A 23,664-nucleotide genomic window follows, 5' to 3' on the forward strand; every position below is an offset into this window, starting at 1 on the left:
CGATTTGAGAAAAGAAAGTGACAGATTTGGCATTTCTTTTGGAATAATAAGTCATGTGAAGCTCTTTAGATGCTTTAGAAGCTGGGTTTCAGTCACGTGGTTATCATGACATACAAAGATTCAGATGGAGGGCAGGAAGTAGAAATGGAGTTGCGATTGGAGCCAACTGTAAACTACACAGAACATCTGCATTTTTCAGTGTCACAGATCCTCAGAAACTGACCTACTTTTCGCCTCCTGCCCTCCATCTCCAGCCGTGTGACATCACGTCAAAACAACCTATATAATATATTAAGGTTCCTCATTACAGCTCAATGTGTGAAACCTGTAACCTAGTTCTGCTGCATAGAAAAGCTCCTACTGTCAAAAGTGAGATTTGCTCCTCACTAATCGGTACTAAATGTCCTCCTCTGGCAGACTGGGAGGGATTCCTACCGGAGTGGTTGCCGTGGAAACCAGGTCAGTGGAGCTGTCAATCCCTGCCGATCCAGCCAATTTAGACTCTGAGGCCAAGGTAAGACTCGGCACTGCAAGCGCTCTGTAGTTTCTGGGCAGTGTCTGGGTTGTGACGCCGACGCTCCGACGTGTCCGTCTGCAGATCATTCAGCAGGCGGGACAGGTGTGGTTCCCCGACTCCGCCTTCAAAACAGCCCAGGCCATCAAGGACCTGAATAGGGAGGGGCTTCCCCTCATCGTGTTCGCCAACTGGAGGGGCTTCTCCGGAGGCATGAAAGGTACCCAGCCGCACTCAGTCAGTCAAAGGCTGCGTTCAGACTGCCAGCCAGAATCCGATTTTCAGCCCATCCAGATTGAAACCGGGTGGCTCTTTTGTAGTCTGAACAATAACAAATCACATGAAATCCAATCTTTGCAAAACGGATTGAAACCAGCTTCGGGAGGTCGTTTCAAATGGCATTTGGACAGATGTGTCTCAGTCTGAACATCTCCGAACACACCTGGCTGTCCGTGACATCACTCTACGCGACGCAAGAGCCAGTGCGCCACCAGAGAGCGCCATTCCAGGTGCGGAGCTGTAACGTAATGGAGCAGACAGACGAAGTAGACAGAGGACAGAGGAGGAAACTCATTGGCTCATCAGTCTGTGAGGAGATGGCTCCATTCGAGCCAAGCTCCAGGGCTGGTATCAGAACAAGTCAATTTAGTTTTTGCCGCTATTATAAGACGTCACACACCACACGTGTTGGACGATGCTTCCGCTCCGACGTTGTTGCTACAGCAACCTGTCAGATGGGTCAATAATGTGGCCCAGTCTGAACAGAGCCACATCCCATTTGGACACTTGTTAAAAACAGTGTGGACAGCCAGCCCAAAGAATCGGATTTGAGATGGAACCTGATTGGAATCAGATTCGCCTGCAGTCTGAACGCAGCCAAAGGTGGCGTCGAGTCTAAAACCAACGAAAATGTGATTTATTTGTTTTTCTCCCTACAGACATGTACGACCAGGTGCTGAAGTTCGGCGCCTACATCGTGGACGGTCTTAGGGAGTACAAGCAGCCGGTGCTGGTGTACATCCCGCCACAGGCCGAGCTGAGGGGGGGCTCCTGGGTGGTCATAGATCCCACCATCAACCCCCGTCACATGGAGATGTACGCCGACAAGGACAGCCGGTGAGAAAATGAATTATCGAACGGGAGGGGGGGAGGAGAGAGAGAGAGAGAGAGGAGAGAGAGGAGAGATGATTTTGTGATGGCTTGTCCAGAGGTGGAGTGTTGGAGCCGGAGGGGACGGTGGAGATCAAGTTCAGGCGGAAGGACCTGGTGAAGACCATGAGAAGAGTGGATCCGGTCTACACCGGCCTGGCCGAGAGGCTGGGTGAGTCTGGCCTCTTCTCTTCTCGCTCTCACTGCTGCGCTGGTGTCTGCGCGCTGTTTGGCTTTTTGACGGGATCATCACCTGCGCTCTGTCTCCCCCTCGTCCCCCTCCCCACCCCGCCAGCGGATGGGAGAGGCGTCAATCACGTCCTGCTGGGAGATCAATCACCCGCCTCTCCTGCCATCTCCCCTGCAGCCCATTGATTTCCCCCCCAGGTCCTCAGAGGGACCTCTCGGCCCGATGCCGTCCAGGCTGCTTGGCTTTAAGGGAAACCGATGGAGTGGGTGGGTGGAGGGAGGCGGGGGGGCTTTCAGATTGGAATTGACAGAAATCACTCTCATGTGACATTGACCGGCAGCTCAGGAAAACAAAAGCGAGAGCCGTTAGCAGGAGTTGAGCGAGAGCCTGGTCGCGCTGACTCTCCTCACGCCTTCAGCGCCTCGTCCGCCGGTGCGAAGGGGGAAAAAAACTCATCTTTCCGCATTGTTTGATGACGCCGTGGCTTTGTCCGCCGATAGGAACCCCTGAGCTGAGTCCACCCGACCGCAAAGAGCTGGAGACCAAGCTGAAGGAGCGCGAGGAGTTCCTCCTGCCCATCTACCACCAGGTGGCCGTGCAGTTCGCAGACCTCCACGACACCCCGGGCCGCATGCAGGAGAAGGGAGTCATCACGGTGAGCTCTCATCGACTTCACTTCACTTCACTTCACTTCATGTCCCAAAGGGCAAATTAGGTTGCAGCTCATAGGACCCCACAAAGTAAAACATCAAAAACATACAATGACACAGTCACACGTCATAAATGCATATCGTATAGATAGCGATATAAATGCATGAGCTATATAAAAAGAATACAATAAATATAAATAGCAATCTACCATGAAGACTAAAACTCCTAATTAAAACTGTTAATAGTATAGAGCTCTAGAAAGTGCATTAGATCAAATAGAGTGGGCTCTCACACAGTGCATTGGCCAATGCAGACAGCGATGGAGTAGACATTTAGCATCTCGCAGCTACTTTGAGGCCATTCAGTGCTCATTTATTTGTTTATTTATTTGTTTATTTTCTTTGAGCAATGTCATGGCACAGAAGCGTGGAGAAGCAAAGCAGCCCGCAAGGTAGACTGGGTCTTTACCTGCCTTGTGAATAATGTTTGGGCTCAGCGGACTGTGAGACTGTGAGACTTGTCCCCCGTAATTATCTCCTGATGACCCTGGTCACTCACCTCGGGCACGTCCCATCCCGTCTCTCCCTCTCCCTCTCCCTCTACCTCCCACCAACACACACAAGCGTGTAGACACTCTGCTCACATGGCCAGGGGGCGCTCTAACAGATGGATGACAGGCTGCACGCAGTTTAATTCAAACCGCATCAACAAAGAAATCAGCTGCCAAGGAGGCCTCGAGCGTCAGTCCGCACTGTGACAGTGAAGACGCCCACAACAAAATGAAGATTTACACCCGTCAGTTGAATCAGGCTCCCATATTATGAGGGATTGTAGATCATCACTCAGTCAGTGTTTGGAGAGTGACGTGTCTTCCTGTCCTCTCTCCCTCTCTCTCTCTCTCTCTCCCTCCCGCTCTCTCTCTCTCTCTCTCTCTCTCTCTCTCTCTCTCTCCCTCTCCTCTGCCCTGCCAGGACATCCTCGAGTGGCAAACGTCACGCCAGTTCTTCTACTGGCGTCTGCGGCGCCTGCTGCTGGAGGAGACGGTGAAGAGGAAGATCCAAGCGGCCAACGGCGAGCTGACAGATGGGCAGGTGCAGGCGATGCTGCGGCGCTGGTTCGTGGAGGCCGAGGGCGCCGTGAAGGTAAACACGCCCTCTGCCACTTTGAGGGAAAAGTCTGGAGACAACAAAAATAAAATATTATTATTATTATTATTATTATTATTAGCATTATTATTATTATTAGCATTATTATTATTATTATTATTATTATTATTATTATTATTGTTATTAGCATTATTATCAGTATTATTATCTTAAAGTGTTGAAGATAACAAAGTGACAACATGTTTTGGTGGTGGAATTGTTTATAACGTTGTTTAATTTAGGTTATTTGTCCAAATTGTATTCTATCCAAATTGGACCAATCAGCAGTTTGAGGCTGACATTAATTGTGAATCGTCACCACAAGACAGTGACCCAATGAGAGCAGAACTGTCCTTACCAAGAGAGCAATGTCCAAGATAGACCAAGGGTATTAAAGCACAGATAGCCAAGGAAATATTTTAATGCCATTATTTTTTAAATCAGCTCTTCCCTTCATGCAAGAAAAAAAAACATCCATGTTCACTGGTGCTCCTAATGCATCTCACTCATTGGTCTTTTTTCTGTGGTTTTTAACGGCAGCCGGCAGCAGTTACACCCAATGATTGGTTCCTTGATACTAAAACCAACTTGAAAATACATAAATAAAATCAACATATTTGTGACTTGAAACCTCACCAATCCCACTACATTGCAAGGTTCATTCTTCTAAGGTGCAACACACACACACACACACACACACACACACTGAAACAGAGGTTAACGTGTGTAAATGCGCAGGCCCAGAGGAGCAGCCGCGGCGCTGAAATGATCCCGCCCAGCGTTTTTGAGATCCGCTGTTTAAGAAGAAGAAGGAGAAAAGTGGCCTCCTTGTTAGCTAATACATTGCCCCGATCAGGACCGGCGGTCTTAAGCCACAATTAATCACAGCCCTGGCACGTGCAGATAGGAGAGCAACACACTGTTTCTTAATTAAAAGCAAACAGATTAAAAATGATTAATAAGGGCATTAAATATTCCTGCGGACCTCAAGAAGGACTCTGTGTTTTGAAAAAAAAAAAAAAAAAAAGGAGCCCATCTAAAACCCCCTCCTCCCAAATCTTTGCTAAGCCCTCCAGGCCGGCTTTGTTTGGGATCAGAGGTGTCAGCGCTCATGAATACTAATGTTGCCATCGCATCCTTTCAACATCAGACCACCAGTTTGTGTGTCTGTTGTTGTTGTTGATATTTGTTGAATTATGTTCAATAATCACAAACGCAACACCCATGAACAATGACTGGGGACTGTTCTAGACGGGCCTCCACGTCATGCTGCTCACATTCCGACGTCATGAGAGCGAGACGAAGAAGGTCACATGACCACTTATTGAGCCGTTGAGCCGCTGTTGTTCGCTTTTTGCCTTTGCGTGTTTTGAAGGAAATGTCCTTCTCTCCCGATGTATCATCACTGCAGCGTGACCCTTTTGCTTTTTCCAAACTATTTCACCAGGAAGCCGAATGTCCCTCATCTGTGACGACTGATGTGCACAGATTCATTTTTTGAAATTTTAATTTCTCTGAATATTTCCCAGCCGAGTGCACGGTGGCGCCTGAGCTGTAACCGTCGGCCGATGCGTCGCAGCTCCACAGAACTGAGCTCCTCTTCTCCTGTTCCGCAGGCCTATCTGTGGGACAACAACGAAGAGGTGGTGGCGTGGCTGGAGAGGCAGCTGGCCGAAGAGGAGGGCGCCAGGTCCGTCATCGACGAGAACATCAAGTACATCCGCCGAGATCACATCCTCAAGCAGATCCGCAGGTAATCTTCCGGCAGTTGGCCGAGCCCTCGTCTCCCACCGTTCAAGCCGCCTGACAAACTGTGGCCATATCTGTGAGAACTGTGGCCATTGTATTTTTTTTCTGCCTTGTCACTCGCAGCCTCGTCCAGGCCAATCCAGAGGTCGCCATGGATTCCATCGTGCACATGACCCAGCACATCTCGGCCACGCAGAGAGCCGAGGTGGTGCGCATCCTGTCCACCATGGAGGCCTCGGCCTCCTCCTAGGTGGGAGGAGCCTGGCCCCTCCCCTTCCCCTGCCCTCCCTTTTCTTCCTGCAGGACGACCGCTACGGCCGTTCGTGCTCGCGGCCGCGACCGCAGCCGCCAGACGAACAAAAACTTGGAGGAGCCGACGCGAGGAACCTCGGCAGCGGCCGAGTCACCGATGACCCGTCGGCAGTGACTTTCTCGCAAGACCACTTTCAAGATTTTTAACAAAGAGAAGAAAAAAAAAAAATGTCTTATGCTTTCGTTTAGAAAATAAATCTGTATATCGCAATCAAGTGCAATTGCATCCAAAACACTTTAAAACTATTCAAAGTGACTGGCAGGTTTTGTAGTTACCGGCCCGAGTTGAAGGTTCCATGTTAATCAGCGGCCTTCAATCAAACTGGAGCCGGCGTGACTTTGTTACAATTATTAGTACTTTTTTTTTTTTTTATCTGTCAGACGAATCTTGCATCACTTTGGCAACCAGCAGCTAAAGGAGGCACTGAAGTGAAAAGGGAGGGCGCACTTAGTTACTGAACACTAAAGCGGTGGCCAGCAGGGGGCAGAGGCACTTCTACAGTTTGGGCCCTGCCATGAGCGACACTGCGGCTGGTTTCACCAATAATAACAACAAGAACAACAACAACACGCACAGCTGCTCCTCCTTGTATGTGTCATGGTGAGCGCATGCACACACACACACACACCCACACTCACACTTCCTCACGTGCACTTTACTGCGGACCGGTTCCCCTTCGACATTCCTCCCAGAGTCGCTGCTCTGGATTAATCGCTCGCTTTTTTAGGGACGTAGGAATTTGTGGGAAATAAACTTGACAGCTGTTGTTGTATTTTGCTCCTAAACTAATTTTATCACACTGAGCTGTTTTGTTTTTTTTTAATTTAAAATAGGATATTTTTGAATTCAGTGGCAAAATCTTCTAATGTGAGAACAATGACGTTCACTGGGATTGGTATTTTTCTTTCTGTTTATTTTCAACTGCAACCTGAATTAACTGTTAACTATTTAAGGTTTATACTTTGTGTGCGTGCGTGCGTGCGTGCGTGCGTGCGTGCGTGCGTGCGTGCGTGTGTGTGTGTGTCCAACGGTACTTAGTTTTATATTATTGTTTTTTTTGGAATAACAAAGGAAAAAACCTTCCGTTCTTGTTACTGGCAGACAAACTGCTGCAAAGGTGTCTTCTTAAAGGAAACAACACGTCATTTAACTGTAATGTTTAGATCTTAACGTCTCACTGTGTCCTCTGCCGGAAAAAAAGCAACTCTAGCCATGTGAGATGCCTTCCATCTGTACTTTGCAATACATGTGCCTGTACTGACTTGTAGTCCAGCTGCTTTATAAGTAACTGGTTGCTTCTGTTTCACGACGGACAAGAATTTCTAGTAAATGAGCTCTTAATGTATCTGAAAATTAAATAAAGCTTGTCCAACTTACTGGGAAGTGCGTTTTACCTCAAAACTTTTTAATCCCCACTATATATTTTTTTTCCAGCGACGGACGTTCTGAGCTGTAATTTAATTTGTCAAATTTTCCTAATGTGCCGATGATCCTTGAACCGGAAAACAACATCACTTGAAGCCTCATTAATTTTTTTTACCACTTGGAACAAAGTCTTTTCTTTCTTTTTTTTTAGGACATTTGTGTGATTGCCAGGGAGAAAAAAAAAATCCAGTCCACGGATGATTAAAGCACCGTTTTCCTCCTGCCGCTTTTAAACTTCAACGGTATTAAAGAGGATGAAGCACATCAAACAAATACTGAGGGATCTGTCATCTCCTCTTTTGTTATTTGGTATAATTCTTTAATATCATCCCCTCAGCCCCATCAACTCCTCTACCCTCCCACCAACAAATATGTAAGACAAATTGAGTTGCATGCACCCAATGCCCATCACAATTATAGAAGGCCCAATAAGAAAATGAGTCATTTGGTAAGATAATTGGAACTGTGACTTGCTTGGTCTCTATGGGCTACCAGAGGTTTTTTTTTTTTTTTTTTTTTTTTTAGCTCATTTGTTGTGGGGTCTAAGGGTTCCTAATTCTTCTTTTAATCACTGACAAAACTTCAAAATCGGCTTTTTTCTTAGCCACTGAATCAGTGGGGAAATGAAGTGTTTGGGAGGACTTCCAGGAAATGGAAATGGCCTGAATGTTTAAGTGCACTACTTTCTTCTCTTGAACTGTTTGTCTTTGTTCTAATGAAGACGCCTGCGTGAACTTGAGAAGGTGCATCCTGCCTTCTTTTGGGATCGCAGCCTCGCACAGTTAATCATCCGATAAAAACTCTTCGCTCAGCAGAGCTAATTTATTTGGTACTATGTTCACAGCTTTGCTCGCTGCTACAGACACACGTGGTTGGTTGTGAAAAAAAAAACTTTGCATAATGCTTCTTTTCATTATTTTACTAAAAGAAAAAGCTGAATCTCTATGTTCACTGTCCCTTCAGGCTGCCTCCTCCAACAGAGCGCAGCAGGAAGTGCGAATCCATAAAAGCCAAATCAGTGTCTGCGATGAGATTGAAACCGAGGCTTTAAGATAGCGGAGAGCGTCGGGGCTCAATCAGCCGTCTGAGCCGACTGTAATTCCACATTCACCAGTCTCAATGACTCGACGGCACTTGAGAGACAATGCCCGTGACCCAGTTGTGAGATTCCAATTAGCAGGGTGCGTGCAACAGTGGAGGTAGGGTGCAGTGGGGCGGGGGGGGGCTGACTATGAGTTGCTCTCCATCTCTCTATGTGGAGGAGCCTGAAGAGCCCATCTCATCTCATCTCTGTGTGTCTGCCTGCCTGCCTGCCTTTTAACATTTCAAACCTATTGGAAATCATCAAGCAGGCTATTCACACTGAGTTGCCTCTTAATGTGACCTGGTAAGAGCCGATGAACCTGCAGAGTACTGTTGCTCTCTGCCATTAAAATGACTGTAGACGACATGTAAGGTCCATGGACGATGGCTAGAACAAGATAACGGACTTCCAATATGGTGCCGCTTTATTTGTTCCGCTGGCCACTTACAGTACTGCAGCCATTCATACCAAAAAGCATTTTCCCATATACTTCGTAGACACAATTTAACTTCTGAAATGCATTTCTATCCACTTTTTTTTATGGTTCTCAGTCATTCAGGTCATTGTAGTCTTGAAGTGATGTTCAGGCAAATGGACTGTTGTTTTTTTTTTGTTTGTTTGTTTTTTTGTGTGTGTGTGTGTGTGTGTGTGTCTTGAAGATGTTTCAAGAGGCGAAACAAACCAGACAAGTTGCGCTAACTTAACCTTCAAGATTTTGTATAACTGGAAAATGATTTGATGCCAGTTGAGTTCCTTCTTTTATATTCCTACTGACCAGAGTTGAAATACTATATCAGAGGGTAAATCAATTGCAATGTCATCTGTAAAGTGGTGGTGCCAACATCTGGATGTAAAATCAAAATGTGAACATAAAGTCCTTTAACGATCACAATTACTAGAAAAATGAGGCAGAAAATTGAACGGAATAAAAATAATTAATTTCAATTACAATCATTTCCTAGAAGAATGTTTCATTAAAGGTATATGAGTCCTGGTTTGGCTGTTTCATCTGAACCTTCTCCTGTGTTAAATTCATGCCGGAGGGTGATGTTTGCCACCGTGAATCCCACCACTTCCACTAGTTGTATGATAGACTCAAAATAATGAAGCGGATTTTCTGCAAACCAACACCGTCGGCCACAAATTGAATGAATGTATTGTGTTTGAAATGGAGGGACCTGCCGAGGCCGAGTGATCTCTCTGGGGGCAGGAAGGCCGCCTGTCAGCCAGCTGCATGAGAGGCTTAATCTTCCATCTGCATTTGAAACGTGCCACCGGAGGTCAAAGACGGCGGCGCCTGGTGATCATTGCCACGTAATATACACATTCTCAATCTGTCAGAGCTGCGGTAGACACAGGCTGACTAGGAAGGCTGGGACGGCAAAGAGGAGGACTAATTCACAAGCGGACTGCAAAGCTGTGTTCAACACATAAGATATATTTACGTCTTATTTTTTTTCTTCTGTTTAAAAGCTGCGCTTCCCGACCGCCTGCACATGGTAACAGATTTGCTGTTATGCTCAGCTAACACAGTTTAACTATGGCAAAGGTTCCTCATAGTTGTGCATGGGAGACCAGGTGATGCTGCTGCAACATGCACAACCCCCCTACCCACACTCTCCCACCCCAACCACCACCACCTTCCCCACCCCTCCCTCATCCGCCATCCCAACATTAACATTCATGGAGCCACCGGAGTGTGGCGAGGCGAGCACATCGAGCCAAAGACGAAATGGGGCGGCGGGGGGGATGGGGGGGGGGGCAGAGCGTTGTGGGTGGAGAGGTGGGGGGAGGAGGCGCTGATAAGGGCTTGATGGAGGAAGGGGAGGGGCGGGGTGCTCGTGTTGGCGCGCCGCTGAAGGTTGCCCGGTATGGGATGGAGGGAAAGGTCAGCAGCCATATATCACCATTATTGCTGTAGGTCAGCGACTGGCTCGGAAATTACAGGAGTAATGACAGGCTCACATGGCACGAGCGGAGAAGCGGGCAAGGCCGGGCTGCAAGGAAGTCAGCGGTCAGAGTCGACTGGCACTGAATGTCTGGGTGTTTCAGAACGAGCTAGCAGGACAGGCTTTTGTTTACCACAGTGAGCGCGATTAAGAAACACTTTGTCATTTTACCTCATTCACAAAAAAAGCACAAATGTTTACTTACCAGTGAATCTGCGCAAAGGAGCTCCCTGTACTTTCAGACTTGTTTTTACTATGTTTTTTTTTTTTATGTTTGACATAGAAATAAATGGGATTACTCTGGCAAAAATGGTAATTATGTTATAATTACTTTATCAAGTAATAATTCCATTCGTTTTCTGAAATATTTTGCAAGCTAAAATGTCTTATTATCCACAAAATGTCTGAAATTTAGAAAAACAACCGGAAACAATGATGTTGCAGATTGATGATGCAGCCGTGCATGCAACGCCACTGCTTTGCGACGACGCATCAAAACAAGCACGGTGGCGGAAAAAATACAAAACAACAATTGCGTTTGATAGCTGGAAATACAAACATTATTTTGAGTTCATCTCGTCTCAATGAAAGAATATTGTGGTTTGTTGTACGCTATGTGCAGGAAGCAAGATTGCTGATTACTTATGAAACAAAATAGTTAAAGAAGTAATTAGATTACTTTTTTAAAAGGAGTAATCAGTAATCAGTAATCAACTGATTGTTAAACATTCCACTCAGCGAGGCCTTTTCTTGCAAAACCTCATCGAATGTGTGCCTCAGATTTACAGCAAATCCTGGAAACAGACTTTGAGGAAACAATTTTCAGCGCTGAGAAAACAATGTCCATGTTTGCGGTGAGTCTGAGCTCAATAGAGTTAGAAAAAGAGATTATTCTGCAGAACTTGCAGGTGGTGATGCCTCAACTGCTTTTGTTTTTGTGCAGAAACTTCCTCTACCTTGTGTGGACAGTTAAAGCTCTTTCAGTAACCAGTGAAGCCGCTCTCACTCATTCCTGTTTCCCTCTGAACCTTCTGAGGCTGTAAAGCCATGATGCTTCTTCTCTTAACCTACATCTAATACTGGTCGCTGTGCTCTCCACACTCCCCACTGGTATGCTCACGATGAGTTATGCTGTGCATAGAGTTGCCAGTTGAGAGAGTCTATATCTGAATACAAACAGCGGTCAGGCCAGGACCGCCTGTTTGGAGAGGTGAGGCACATTAAAATGCATGCATTACAGGCACAGCAGTGGACCGTGTAAAGGGGAGAAGTCCCTATGGAAATGTTGGTTTACTGCCTCTCATAGGGCCTGTGGATGGGTTTATTTGGGAGCAATGTCCTCTGGTTCTAAAGGACAAAGGTATCAAACCGAGAGGAAGGGGGTGGGGAGTTGACATCACATTTAAATCCAGCTGCTGGTGATGCCGATAAGTTTCAAAAACTAACGAAAGAGTGACAGATGGAGGTGCTGGAGATAAGAGTCACTTCCCATTGGCGATGAAGACAGGGCTGGGTCAGAGAGTATGATTGAACTTTACTAGGAGGTTAAAAAAAACAATGTCAACGTTTATTAGGAGATCTCACCAATTACCAATTAACTGTCTCAGCAGTGGCAATGCTGCAAAAGATTGGGAGAGAAACAGACCAAGATCTACGTATTTTGATTCATACTCCAGCACAAACACTGAAAGATCACAGAAGTTTGACAGTGCTGGACTGGTGTTTCCTGGTTTCATTGACCTCCTCAATGCATGAGGTGCAAAAGGAGCATTAAGAGGACTATTCAAGCCCGGCTTCCAGTCAGACCTCCTATCCAGGTACCCTCAGTGACTACAGTTGAACCGGCCTCTGTTTGGCCCCAAGAAGACCTTCGTTTCAGGTAGATGTGCTTCTCCTGATAAGTCCAATGAGCTTTCTTTACTTTGTGCTTTAAAACTGAATGCAACACATCTGGATGAAAAGTGAGGCTGTTTTGCTGAGCTGTAGCTGTTCTGTCTTGAGCTGTTTATTGACTAGTCTTACTACACCCACCCACCCCGCGGCTGTCTACCATGTCACAGATACATGTGCACACACTTTTGCACTGATTGATAACTGTCTGCTTGTGTGAGCTTTGCGTGTCTGTCTGTCTTTACAAGAGCTACATTTGCATGGTTTTATCTTTTTTGGGGTTAATGTGATTGAACTCTTTCAAAATGAGGGATCAGATTGTTCCACTTACATTAAGTGATCAGGTTAATTTGTGGGTTCCCATAATGCTGTGCACTGTGATGTTCCCATTGATACTTCAGGTTGGGCTGGTTATATTTAAATCCAATTTTTTATGATGCATGTAACCACACCATTGTCATGAGAGAGAATTCGGTTTGGAAAATGTCTCTTATACTCTTAATATAATTGGATGGAACAAATGCCTCTTTATAACTCCAGATGACATTTAAAGGCCCAGTGTGTAACATTTAAAGGGATCCATTTGGCATTAACTCAAATAGAGAACACACGTTTGTGTTTTTTGATCCACGTGGGCATTAACGTCAAGTAAACATTTTATTTTTATTTGCTAATAAGACAGATATTTATATTCATACAAAGAGCAGGTCCATTTGTCCGGAGTATGTATCATAGCACATGACAATCTCATATGTCATTAAATCATCTGGGCCTTTAAAGCATGCTATTTGAGGTCATTTTTGTTTTTGTGAATACTGCATTGTTGAAATTATATTTAGTGAAACTACGCAGTGGCAGAATTGTGTAAGTCTGATTGTTAATGCTTGTAAAACTGTCAGTTAATTGAGTGCAGTATGCCTCATGAATTGAGGGGATGCAATTATTAATTAATTGATTATTAATAATTGTGTTAATCTTTAGGAAAAAGACTGCACAGTCTTCAATAACTGCCCCCCCAAAAAAACAAAAAAACAAAAAACAAAATGAAACAAAAAAAAACAAGCAAGCAAGAAGAGGCAGATTGCAATCTTAAGAGGCGTATCCGTGCCGGCTTTTGCAAGCAAATGACTTGTCAACATCAATAACATGCTGGAATCGTGGTCCTGCTGTTAGAGCACAGTTGGAAGGGGAAAAGTAGGTGGGGGAACACTCACAATTCTGTCCTCTTCAACTTTAATCAAAAGTACACTGACGTGCAGCGGCCCCCTCCCTCTCTCTCATAATAATAGGCCGCTAAAAATTCAGGAGGCAGGCTCCACATCAATCACTCGCCAGATTTGAGTCCAATGCAATAAATATGTAAATGAGGGGAAGCCAACGTCTCGTAGCTTTGAGATCAGCGAGGGGGGAGGTGGTGAGGAGGAGGAGGGTGGGGATGGAGGGGGGAAAAAAGGGAAAAACTGTATTAATTGCCCATGGCCAGAGGAATCCTATTACTGTGGGCATTGATTATAAAATTGTATGTGTGAATGATTTTCATGAAGAAAGTGGTTGACTAAGCCTGGAGCAAAAAAAAAAAAAAAAGGCGTGAAGAGTGAAATTAGGGAATAAGGCCAGATTGTGCGAGGGACGCCAAAGAAAACAGCAGCGAGCGAAAAGGCCAAATCTGAGTTCAAGTAAGATTTAGATTTGAAAATAGGTATAATAGGAGAATACAGAGGCCAGCGCAGATCATCCAGATTTACATAGTTGGTGCTTGCACCTATTCTGTGTTCATCATTCTGTGTTGTGACCCTTATTCATTTGCACAATCTATTGTTGCATTGTCTTCGTGGCAGTGTGAGAATAGCTGTGATGTAAAACGGGATGTGTTTTCTGTGGTTATGCAATATTTCTGTCCCTTAATTTTGATATAGTTTTTACTCTGTTTCACGCTGGCAGGGGAAAAGCAATTCTACCGGCAAGTTAATTGCAACAAGGTTTACATTTGACTTTTTCTCTTTTGACAATTGTGTTGCGAGAGTACAGCCTGAGAGTGAAGCAAATGCAGTGACGCATAATGAATTTCTTGCTGCGACTGACTTTGCCTGAAACCCTGCACGATTCCCAGTCACCAGTTTTGAAATTAGAATTACTTGTGTGAAACTGTGCAGAGTCCAGTGCAGTGATGACTTGTTTCCAGAAGTGGAGGAAAAAAAAACAACTTTCCAAACATGAACTTTAGAGCTTTAAACTATGTGTCCATAACTTGCAGAATCACTCACTATTGGACAAAAAAAACAAAACCCACAGTCCCCACAATCGCTGTCATCTAGATTTAAATTGATTTACCGGCTCGGCTGTTTGACTTGCAAATCTCTCTTTTAATCACGGCATTTTGTTCAGATAAACAGGGATTAACTGGACTAACGGCTTAACATTATCTCCAAACATTTACACGTTGTCGCTCTGGACACATGCTTTGATCGACAGAATATGATGCCGTTTGAATCATCAAAGGTGCATTTGTTTGGATGTCTGGAATTTTTTCACAGGCAGTGCTTTTTTTAAAAAAAAAAGGTAATTCTTAATCCTCACTCTTTAATTAATTTCACTTTTTAATATTCCTACATTGAACTGCAAGAGGCAGGTAAATAAGATTTAAAAACACATAAATAAACAAAAAACAGACTAAGAGTATCCGCAAGGATTAACTCCTGCTGTAGAAATGAACCAAACACCATGAATTCACCTTACCAGTTACTTCTGATGGAATGGAAACTCTTTTTTCTTATTCAAAGTGTCCTGCACAACCAGGGCTGAGTGAGTTGACTGCTTTGCTTCACCTTAGTGTCAGGTTAGAATAAACCAGGACAGGATGTTTTATAACTGTGACAGCATGGGCTTGTTGAGGAGGGTGTAAGAGGCTCTGTCACAAAAGAAGGGGTCAGTTATTTACATAATTCCAGAATGTGTGACTGTAACATTTGTGTAGTCCAAAAGGTCCTAATTAAATAGCAGCAAAGCTGCTTTTGCGGAGGGTCCTAATTTATTTTTTACATCTTTGTCACATCTCAACCTCAGTTGAGCAGCCTGTAGGTCTCCAGAAAAAATAAAAAGAGAAGTCCCATTTGATGCTCTTTTTGCACCCCTCCTGCTGAAACTGGTGCTCGCAGTCGGCCCAGAGAACAAACACCTGGCTGGGCTGGCGGTGCTTTCTCTAATATGGGAGAACTAATGTATGTTTGTGATGTCACAAAGGGCCACGTTCCATTGCAACTGGGCATTTTAGCACACATTATCTGCAAAGTGCAGTAAAACAAATACATAACGAGGGACTTTTTTCTGGGGAGTTTGCTGGCAGTCAAGATACATTAATGTCAGAAAACGCAGCAAAAGGGAATTTCACACAACATGCGACCTTCAGCTAAAGGTTTGACCTTCCTTCACCTCATTCCACCATGACTGCTGGCTTCCTTGTTTTGGCCTCCAACAGATGAGACGTCAAAACAACCAAACATAATCCCAGACACATTCCTATGGAAGCCTTTGGCTGGGATTACACACTACAAAATGAATGTGTGCCTGCAATTTATGCTTCCAGATCCTCTTCCTCTCGCTCGGCCCCTCCCCCAGAGAGCTCCTCTGACCTGCCCCTTCATGTCCACCAATTCACTGCTCGCTGTTCAGACATTCAGCGACTCGTCCAGCCCTCCTTTCTGTGCCTCCCCCTCCTCTTCCTTCCTTTGCCATCAGCCACCAGGGGAAAGAAAACATATTGTGTGACTCCATCTGATGTGTGATGGACACACAGTGAGATAAATCTATATGTGTATTTACATATTTGAAAGGAGGAACAGTATGAACGTACAGATTTCTTTCCATCGGTGTTGAAATGAGCATGTTTGTTTTTCTTTTTTTCCCTAACGTTCAGTACCAGTTTTGACGTGAAAACTCGAGTGATGTCACGTGTTTCTCCCTCGCGGCAGTGAGCAGACACCAGCCACTTTATTAACTTAACGGCTAACTAACATTTGCACGGTGGTGTGAGGAGAGTGCTGACCAGCCGCTGTCCAATTTGAAAGTTTATTGATTGTTTTTCAGATTGTTTAAGCACACAGGGCGTGGCCACAGCTTTGTTGACAGTGCTGAAGCGGACAGATAGCTGACACCCCCTCAGGGGAGCGTGTGAGACCGGCCTTGGGCAAAGGGTTTCACACCCTTGGATTGTTAATCAAAGGAAAACTGTTTATTAAAGTGGGTTGCGCTGAGGAGTGAATGGAACACAATGACTGTAACTTTGGACTTAAATGAAAGTGTATATGTTTGTCTTTTCTTTCAATTTTTTTTTGCTTGATTAACAAATGAGCCTTGAAGAGATTTACAAAGAAAACAACAACTGCCTACATGTAGTTGAGATTTAAAGCTGGCAGTTAATTTAAGATCAAAATACTCTGAAAATACAGTTCATCTTGACTCCCCCAAAAATTAGACTCCAAAACAAACATATGGAACTTGTGCATATAGCTGTGATCTTAGCATATTTCATCTGATTTGTTTAAGGTATGTTGATATATAAAGCAGCAATGCAGTGATCAGCGTGCAAGCATGACAAACACTCTGTCAGACTTGAGAACTGCGAATAACCAATGACAATGATCATTATGAGCTTTATTATACAGTGGGTGGTCGTAAACGTCAGTGCCACGGGTGGAACAATTGAGGATTTTAAACCAAAACAAGAATCTCTGCAGCCGCTGTTGCTGCCGTTTTGATCACAGAGAACAAAGTTTTCCGTGGGTGTCCCAAATAAAATCACAGAATCCTCCCTCACTTTCATGACTAAACACGGCTTTCTGCATTTCTTGACCCCTGAACGCTGGAGCTTTGAGTAAACAGTCGACTGATCATACACAACTGGGCCCGTGTCGTATTTAACTCGATGTTTGTGAAGAAATGTTGCAAACTGCTAGAGGTTTCCTTTTAAAGGCAAAGATTTGTTTTAGGTTTATGAGAATAGTCATAAATAATGAAGTGCCTGTCTGAAATTAAATTTCCATTGAAAAAAAATGCTTTCCTGAGAAAGGTTTTTGGTCAAACACCTTGAACATTGCAACCACTTTCCGGCTTTTAAATGAATTAAACAAAAAAACTCTTTCAGTTCTGTGAAGGATGCTGTTCCGCCACTTTTCTTTTTGCCACCAAAAGGGGAAAAGCAGTGCAGCGTCGCACGGCCCGGCCTTTACTGCACTACCAGGGTGACAGAACAGACTTGTAAATGGGTTGGTTTATTGCTCTGCCAATGAGGCCCGGCGTCGAATGTTCGGACGGGAGGAAGAGGAGGAGGAGTGACACGGTCTACTTGAAACACCACTGACTGGCTGGTCAATAAACAATTATAGCAAACATAGAAATATAGAGATTTGTAAATACTTCAGGAGAGTTGGACAGAAGTGGAAGATAAATAAATAGATAATTAGATAAATAAATAAATTGATAAGTAAATACATAAATAAATAAATAAATAAATAAATAGGGAACTGTTTGATCAGGCATCCTTGCAGTTGTCCGTGGCCTGCATCACCAGGCGGTGCCTTCACTCATCTCCGAGGAGGGCTGCGACAGCTGGTTGGTGTACCCGCCGTCACTGAGGGCGCCGACATTGTTGGTGTAGGGGGGTCCGGGCCCGCACAGCTCCCCGGACATGCTGCGCCCTGAGCCCGGCGCGTGAGGCTCTGGGCTGGGCGAGTCCGCCGGGTGGTGTCCGTCGGAGAAGCACTGCAGCTCTCCTGGGCGGTGGTGGCCCGGGTGCTGGTGCTGCTGGTGGTGCTGGTGGTGCTGGTGGTGGTCTATGACCCCCAGCGGGGTGCCGGCGGGCACGGACGAGGGCACGTAGCCCAGGTCGGCGGGGGTCTGAGCCTGGGAGGGTGGGGGACCTTGGAAGTACTCGTAGTTCCCCGCTGGGCCGTAGTAGTCGCTGGGATAATCTGCCAGCATAGAAAAAAATCCACATTAGTGAGCGTTACTTCAAAATATGCGTAGGAATTTTCACAGAGCCTGTGTGTTGTTTATTTTCTCCCCTCCCACCTCTGAGTCAACAGAGCATAAAAGACTGGTAGAAGAGGTGGATTAATTACACAGCAAACCTGCAGAGCGTCGTTTAATTGACTCCAGTGAGCTCGTTCATCATCAAAAATAGAGAGAGGGAGGGCGGGAGAGAGACTAGCGATCTGCGCTGACTCCTCCACTGTTCCTCACCTCCGTAATAGGAGAAGTGTCCCAGCTCGTCTGCCTCCAGTCGGTCTCCCAGCGCCCTCATCCTCCTCTGGCCGCGGAAGAAGACGTGTCTGCGGCCGCTCAGGGTGCTCAGCTGCTTCATGCGCCTCTCTTTGGACCTCCGGTTTTGAAACCATACCTTCAAAAAGCAAAGTAAATAAAATAAATGATCGACATCAAATAATCAGGCGAGGTTATACTCTCCAAAGAATACGAGAAGAAGACATGAACAACTGTAAGATTAGGATACAAATAAATAAGAAAAAAAAAATCAGATCCTTCATAAAGATCTTTTGAAAACCATCAGATCAGATATGAAATATATGTATTTATATATATATATATATATATATATATATATATATATATATATATATATATACACATATATATATATATACATATATATATATATATATATATATATGTATACATATATATATATATATATATATATATATATATATATATATATATATATATATATATATATATATACATAGACACACACATGGTGTGCAATAATTGTTTTTTTCGCGTTAATTTCTGTTGTAGATGCACCGTGGAGAAAATATAAAATTCATTTTAAATTTCCAGTGGGTTTAAAGCACGGTGGGAGTAGAAATAATGTGGTGGAAATTTTAATTTGCAATGTGAGGAAACAAAAAGAACCGGAAAATGAAACCGTTTAGATTACAATTAAAAAAAGAAGAAAAGAAAAGCATTTTAAAAGGCCCATTGCTCGGCTGTTATAATCTTTTTTTTTAAATCTATTATTTATTTTTTTTTATTTTTTTATTTTAAGCGTCCTCGTCGTGGGTTAATTGACCGCATGTTTAGTGGCCCTACAAGGGCTGATTTCTACCTGGATGACTCTCATGTTGAGGCCGGTCTCGCGCGAAAGCTGCTCCCGGATGTGCCTGGTGGGTTTTGGGGTGGCGGCGAACGCAGCCTTCAGTGTCTCCAGCTGCTTGGCCTTGATGGTGGTCCGAGGGCCGCGGCGCTTCCCGACGGCGCTCTGCTCGTCCGTGTCGTTGCTGCCCGGGTCTTTGTCTGACAGGTGGCCCGTCTCCGAGTCCTTCCCGTCGTCCTGCGGGTCCTGGGAGTCCGGGGACAGGCTCGGCTCGCTGCACGTCGTCACTGCGCGCGGAGAAAGGGTCGCACATTTAATAGCGCAGTATAGAAAGTGATGTCATTCATGCGAATTGTGTTAAGAAAAATGCAGCAGCCCTGTGGCCGGTTTAAAGCCAATTGCGAAGTATTATTTATTATTTTATGTAAAAACAAAGATGAGACATAGACAATCATATGGCTATTTCCCTGTTACACTAATGAAATAAAATTACACTAAATAAAAGTCACGTGACTATACATTGAATTAAATGATAGATTATCTATTCAGCACTGTAAACACGAGGCTGACCTTATGATCTCAGTGTATACGCTGCATTTTTCAGTCAGCAGCAGCCAGCAACAACAACAATTAACCCAAAGACCAGGATGTATTTATTCGCAGCTACTCTTATAGATTCGTGCATTTTTCTTCTTCAAATTTTGATTTTATGTTCTTCAACCTCGCTCATTACGATTCGCTTTTTGGCCAATGTGCAATTGACAGGCTTTGTTCCTGTTTACGCCGTCTACACATGTTGTTCCTCTTCTGGATGTGTGCTGGAATTTTAGTCCAAAACAAAATTTCCCCACGATGACACCAAAAAATGTCAAGTCCAGAAAAATAAATGCATTTATTGTATTTTATTTATTTTTTTCTTAGTAAAACAATTCGATTTTCGACGGCTGGTTTGGCTGGGAACTGACCCGAGAGGAGGATGGTGTCCTTCCCGTTGCTGTTGTGGTAGTCCTCCTTGCACACGAACTTGAACTCGTCCAGGATGTAGAGCTCCTCCCCGGTGGACAGCTGCTTGTTGCACATCACGCACGTGAAACAGTTGAGGTGAAACACTTTGCTCTTGGCCCTGCGCACCAGGTCGCTGGGCAGGATCCCCTGGGCGCAGCCGTCACACTTGGTGCCAAACCTCCTGTTGGAGAACACAGAACTGTTGTGTGTCGCGGCCCGTTTGGAGGTGTGTTTCAATCAAAGGCTTTCAGGGCTTAAATAAACCCGGAGGTCAAATTAAAATAGTGAGACATTGATTGCATGCGCCTGGTGGTTAATTCAACTGAATTATTATTATTATTATTATTATTATTATTATTATTATTATTATTATTATTATTATTATTATGTCTCAACGAAGAAATGCAAAGAACAGCGTCAAAGGCCGTTAGAGGCCCTGGACATCAGGAATAACAGCCGTCTAGCATGTATAAATCTTATATTAGAAGATTTGGATACGATTAATTTGAATGAAATAGTTGTTTTTCAATTATTATAGATTCCCGCCCCCCGTATAAATAGATTTAAAAAAAAAAATCAGAACATCAAGCCAGAGTTGGACATGGCATCCCTGCTGCTGGTGCTGCTGCAGGTGCAGCTGGTGTCTCACCTGAAGAAGTCATTCTTACAGTACAGCTTCCCCTCCCGGGAGAAACACTTGTCCGTCAAAGTGCACTTGCATTCGCAGCACTGGACGCACTTGATGTGCCACGGCCTGTCCAGAACTTTGAGCAGAAACCGGTCCACGATGGGCTTCTCGCAGCTGGCGCAGTACAGCATCGCGTGCCAGCAGGTGGTCGCTGTAATCCCCCAGAAAACACAGACGACGACGACGACGACGACGACGACACCGTCCTGATCACCTCACAAATCCAACGCGTCCAAACGTATCAGGAGCGTCCCGTCATCAGCAGCAACCCGCGGGTGTGTTTGCTCCTCCGGGTCAACAACCATCCACGTGCGGCCGCGCGGCACCGCTGCTCAGGGAACCGCCGCATCCCACAAACAGCATCGCGGTCAAGATCCGGACACGAGTTTTTTTTTTTTTTTTTTTTTTTCTTAGAGAAGAAAATGCCGCCTGTCTCTGCTCAGCAGAACACGTCCCGCGTGCATAGACGGGGGAAACGGCAGTGGGCACGCGCTCAGCACGTGCATGTGTATCCCAGTTCGGCGGCGGCGACGAGCTCTCACGTTTGGCGTGAGCGCAGAAACGAACGCACCTTCTTTAAAAGCTCAGCCTATTGCCCATTAAGGAGGCGGCGACGTCACCAATAGAACAGCCAATGAGGAGGAGGTTCTCGTTCTCGTTAGTTTTTCTCCCACATGGACGCCAGCATTTGGTGGTAGGTTGTTTGGAAAAGGGAATTAAATGAATGGAGATGTTTTCATGTTATGTCAATGGAAATTAAATTCTTACTAAACAGTTTTCAGTTTAAATTGTAACAGTTGCAACAATAAAGTGTTTTTTGGGAGTAAAGTGTATGGGAGCGTCGTTTGAAAAAAAAAAAAAAAAAAAAAAGAGAGAGAGAAACAAAACACTGCATCATTCCTCATATTTTCATTTAACATTAAAAAATAATGATAGTCAATCTGAGATAGTCCAACAGTTAGGCAGAATAATATTCTTATTTCCCTCATCATTTGGGCCACTTTTCCCAGTTTCTTTCTCTCCAGGATGGCCCGACGAGTCTCATTGATGATATCACATGAATAAATTATCCCCTTTAGCTTCCCCTCGGTGTGGGAAACTGCATCAGTGGCAGCTGACAAATGACGAGCGCCGGCCGGGCCTCTCCGCTGCACAACGCAGAGAGGACGGATGAACATGCCGAACACAGGCTTTTTCTCTCCCCCACACACACACACACACACACGCGCGCGCGCAAACACACGCACGCACACACACACACACACACACACACACACACACACACACACACACACACACACAGGGATTAATGCTGGTCGCCGGCATTATTCCTCATTTCTCGCGGGAAGGACAAGGATCGCTAATGGTGGTCTGTCCCCGGCTCCGATGTTATCGCAGCGCGGTGGCTCACTGAAGGGAGATGATAGAGGGTCTCTCCATCTCTGGCACGGCCTGATATCTCAGCTCCCAGGGGACGGATTTCATGTCTTTATTTTAACTTTTCACCAACCGTTTTTTTTATTATTATTATTTTTTTTATCTATTTATTTATTTATTGCTTCGTTTTGTCTTGAGTAATGACAGTGTTGATTAGACTTCAAGCCGAAAAATGAAAGAAACGTAAAAACAAAGCAAAAAACAAAAAACAAAAAACAAACGAAATATCCCTTTAAGGGTCTGTTGTCTGTTTTTTATTCTTTTTTTTTCTTTTTTTAAACAATTGAGATGAAATGTTTATTTTGCATTTTTTTTTCTTGTATTGCTATAAGTATCCAAAATCCAAACGTGAATTTTATTCAACATACAGTATTTGGCATGATCTACAAAACTGACAATAAAAATACTCAGTGTTTTTTTCTTAATCTATTCTCACAATTAGCCTGCTGGCCGTGCAAGGATAAACGACCACCACTAGTATGTCGAAGATAAATTTAGACATTGAGCGAATAACAAAAACAATAACAAAAACAACAACAACTGAATTCCCCTTTGCACTCATTTTTTATTAACAGGCTGAGCTCCAGCCTCATCCTGTGATTGGTGTGTGTGTGTGGTCAATCATATTAGCTGCCTAATCAACATCATTATTTTTTCACTTACACACGTTATAAAACAGGTTCCTACTCATTTCAGTATCTATCTGAAATGGAGGTTGCCATGCTGCCCTCTAATGACGTCCATGTGGATAGAAGCTGCAGAAAGCTGCTTCAAAGACAACCTGAACCTTGAGTGAAACCTGACTTTTCTCATGGTGCTGCCTGAATTGCCACTAACAGTCAATAATAATAATAATTTCCGCACATATTTAGAATTTCACTGACATGCAAAGCCCTGTTTTGAAAACATAAAGGGGGATGCAAAAAATGCAATGTTATAGCTCAGGATTTATGCGGTTAATTCAATAAGGTGGTGAAAAAACAGGGCTGACCCTGTTCAGTCCCTCAGCTCTTACTTCATTTGCCTAAATATGTTCCGGCTGAGGACTGTGATGACAGGACCAGAGGGAGGGACCCACATACACACACACACTACAAGTCTTAGTGTGAGCTGTGTGTACAAGTGTCTCCTTCTGGGTTTGTATTAGTTCATTAGAGGTGTTGATGGCTGCCACCCCTCCCCTCTGCACCACTCCAGCACACAAGAGGAATCTGGCACGGCGAACACTGTTTGTTTTGGAAGGATGAAAGAAAGAAAAAAAAGCACGTCATTAGTGTGTGTTAATTGCAGCTAATTAGCCCTAACAAGATGAACAGGCCACCCACGGGGAGCGTTTGCAACAAATAATTTGGGGAAAACAAAATTAA

General features: G+C 44.5%; 2 protein-coding genes across 12 annotated transcripts in view; one reads left to right on the forward strand and one right to left on the reverse strand.

Moving 5' to 3' along the window:
- The window catches only part of acaca (acetyl-CoA carboxylase alpha), a 31,856-nt gene extending 24,769 nt beyond the window's left edge, over positions 1-7,087 (forward strand). For all 11 annotated transcript variants that reach the window (XM_076020299.1, XM_076020301.1, XM_076020302.1 and 8 more), the window contains 8 exons: positions 418-514; positions 599-734; positions 1,453-1,630; positions 1,723-1,835; positions 2,354-2,508; positions 3,476-3,646; positions 5,266-5,402; positions 5,522-7,087. In XM_076020299.1, the coding sequence (XP_075876414.1) occupies positions 418-514; positions 599-734; positions 1,453-1,630; positions 1,723-1,835; positions 2,354-2,508; positions 3,476-3,646; positions 5,266-5,402; positions 5,522-5,648 (1,114 nt within the window). In that variant the 3' untranslated portion in view covers positions 5,649-7,087. The remainder of the gene's footprint in view (positions 1-417; positions 515-598; positions 735-1,452; positions 1,631-1,722; positions 1,836-2,353; positions 2,509-3,475; positions 3,647-5,265; positions 5,403-5,521) is intronic.
- A 9,601-nt stretch (positions 7,088-16,688) lies between these two features.
- On the reverse strand, positions 16,689-21,414 carry LOC142884573 (LIM/homeobox protein Lhx1-like). Its single transcript, XM_076020311.1, has 5 exons — positions 20,822-21,414; positions 20,133-20,353; positions 19,180-19,454; positions 18,297-18,453; positions 16,689-18,025 (listed from the first exon to the last, which is right to left on the reverse strand). The coding sequence occupies exons 1-5, from the start codon at positions 20,989-20,991 to the stop codon at positions 17,619-17,621; spliced, it is 1,230 nt and encodes a 409-aa protein (XP_075876426.1). The 5' UTR covers positions 20,992-21,414; the 3' UTR covers positions 16,689-17,618.
- Positions 21,415-23,664: the final 2,250 nt, after the last annotated feature.

The sequence above is a fragment of the Nelusetta ayraudi genome, unplaced genomic scaffold (assembly GCF_046127955.1).
Source record: "Nelusetta ayraudi isolate G7.1 ecotype Tasmania unplaced genomic scaffold, CSIRO-AGI_Nayr_v1 ptg000011l, whole genome shotgun sequence".
In the NCBI taxonomy this organism is placed as follows: Eukaryota; Metazoa; Chordata; class Actinopteri; order Tetraodontiformes; family Monacanthidae; genus Nelusetta; species Nelusetta ayraudi.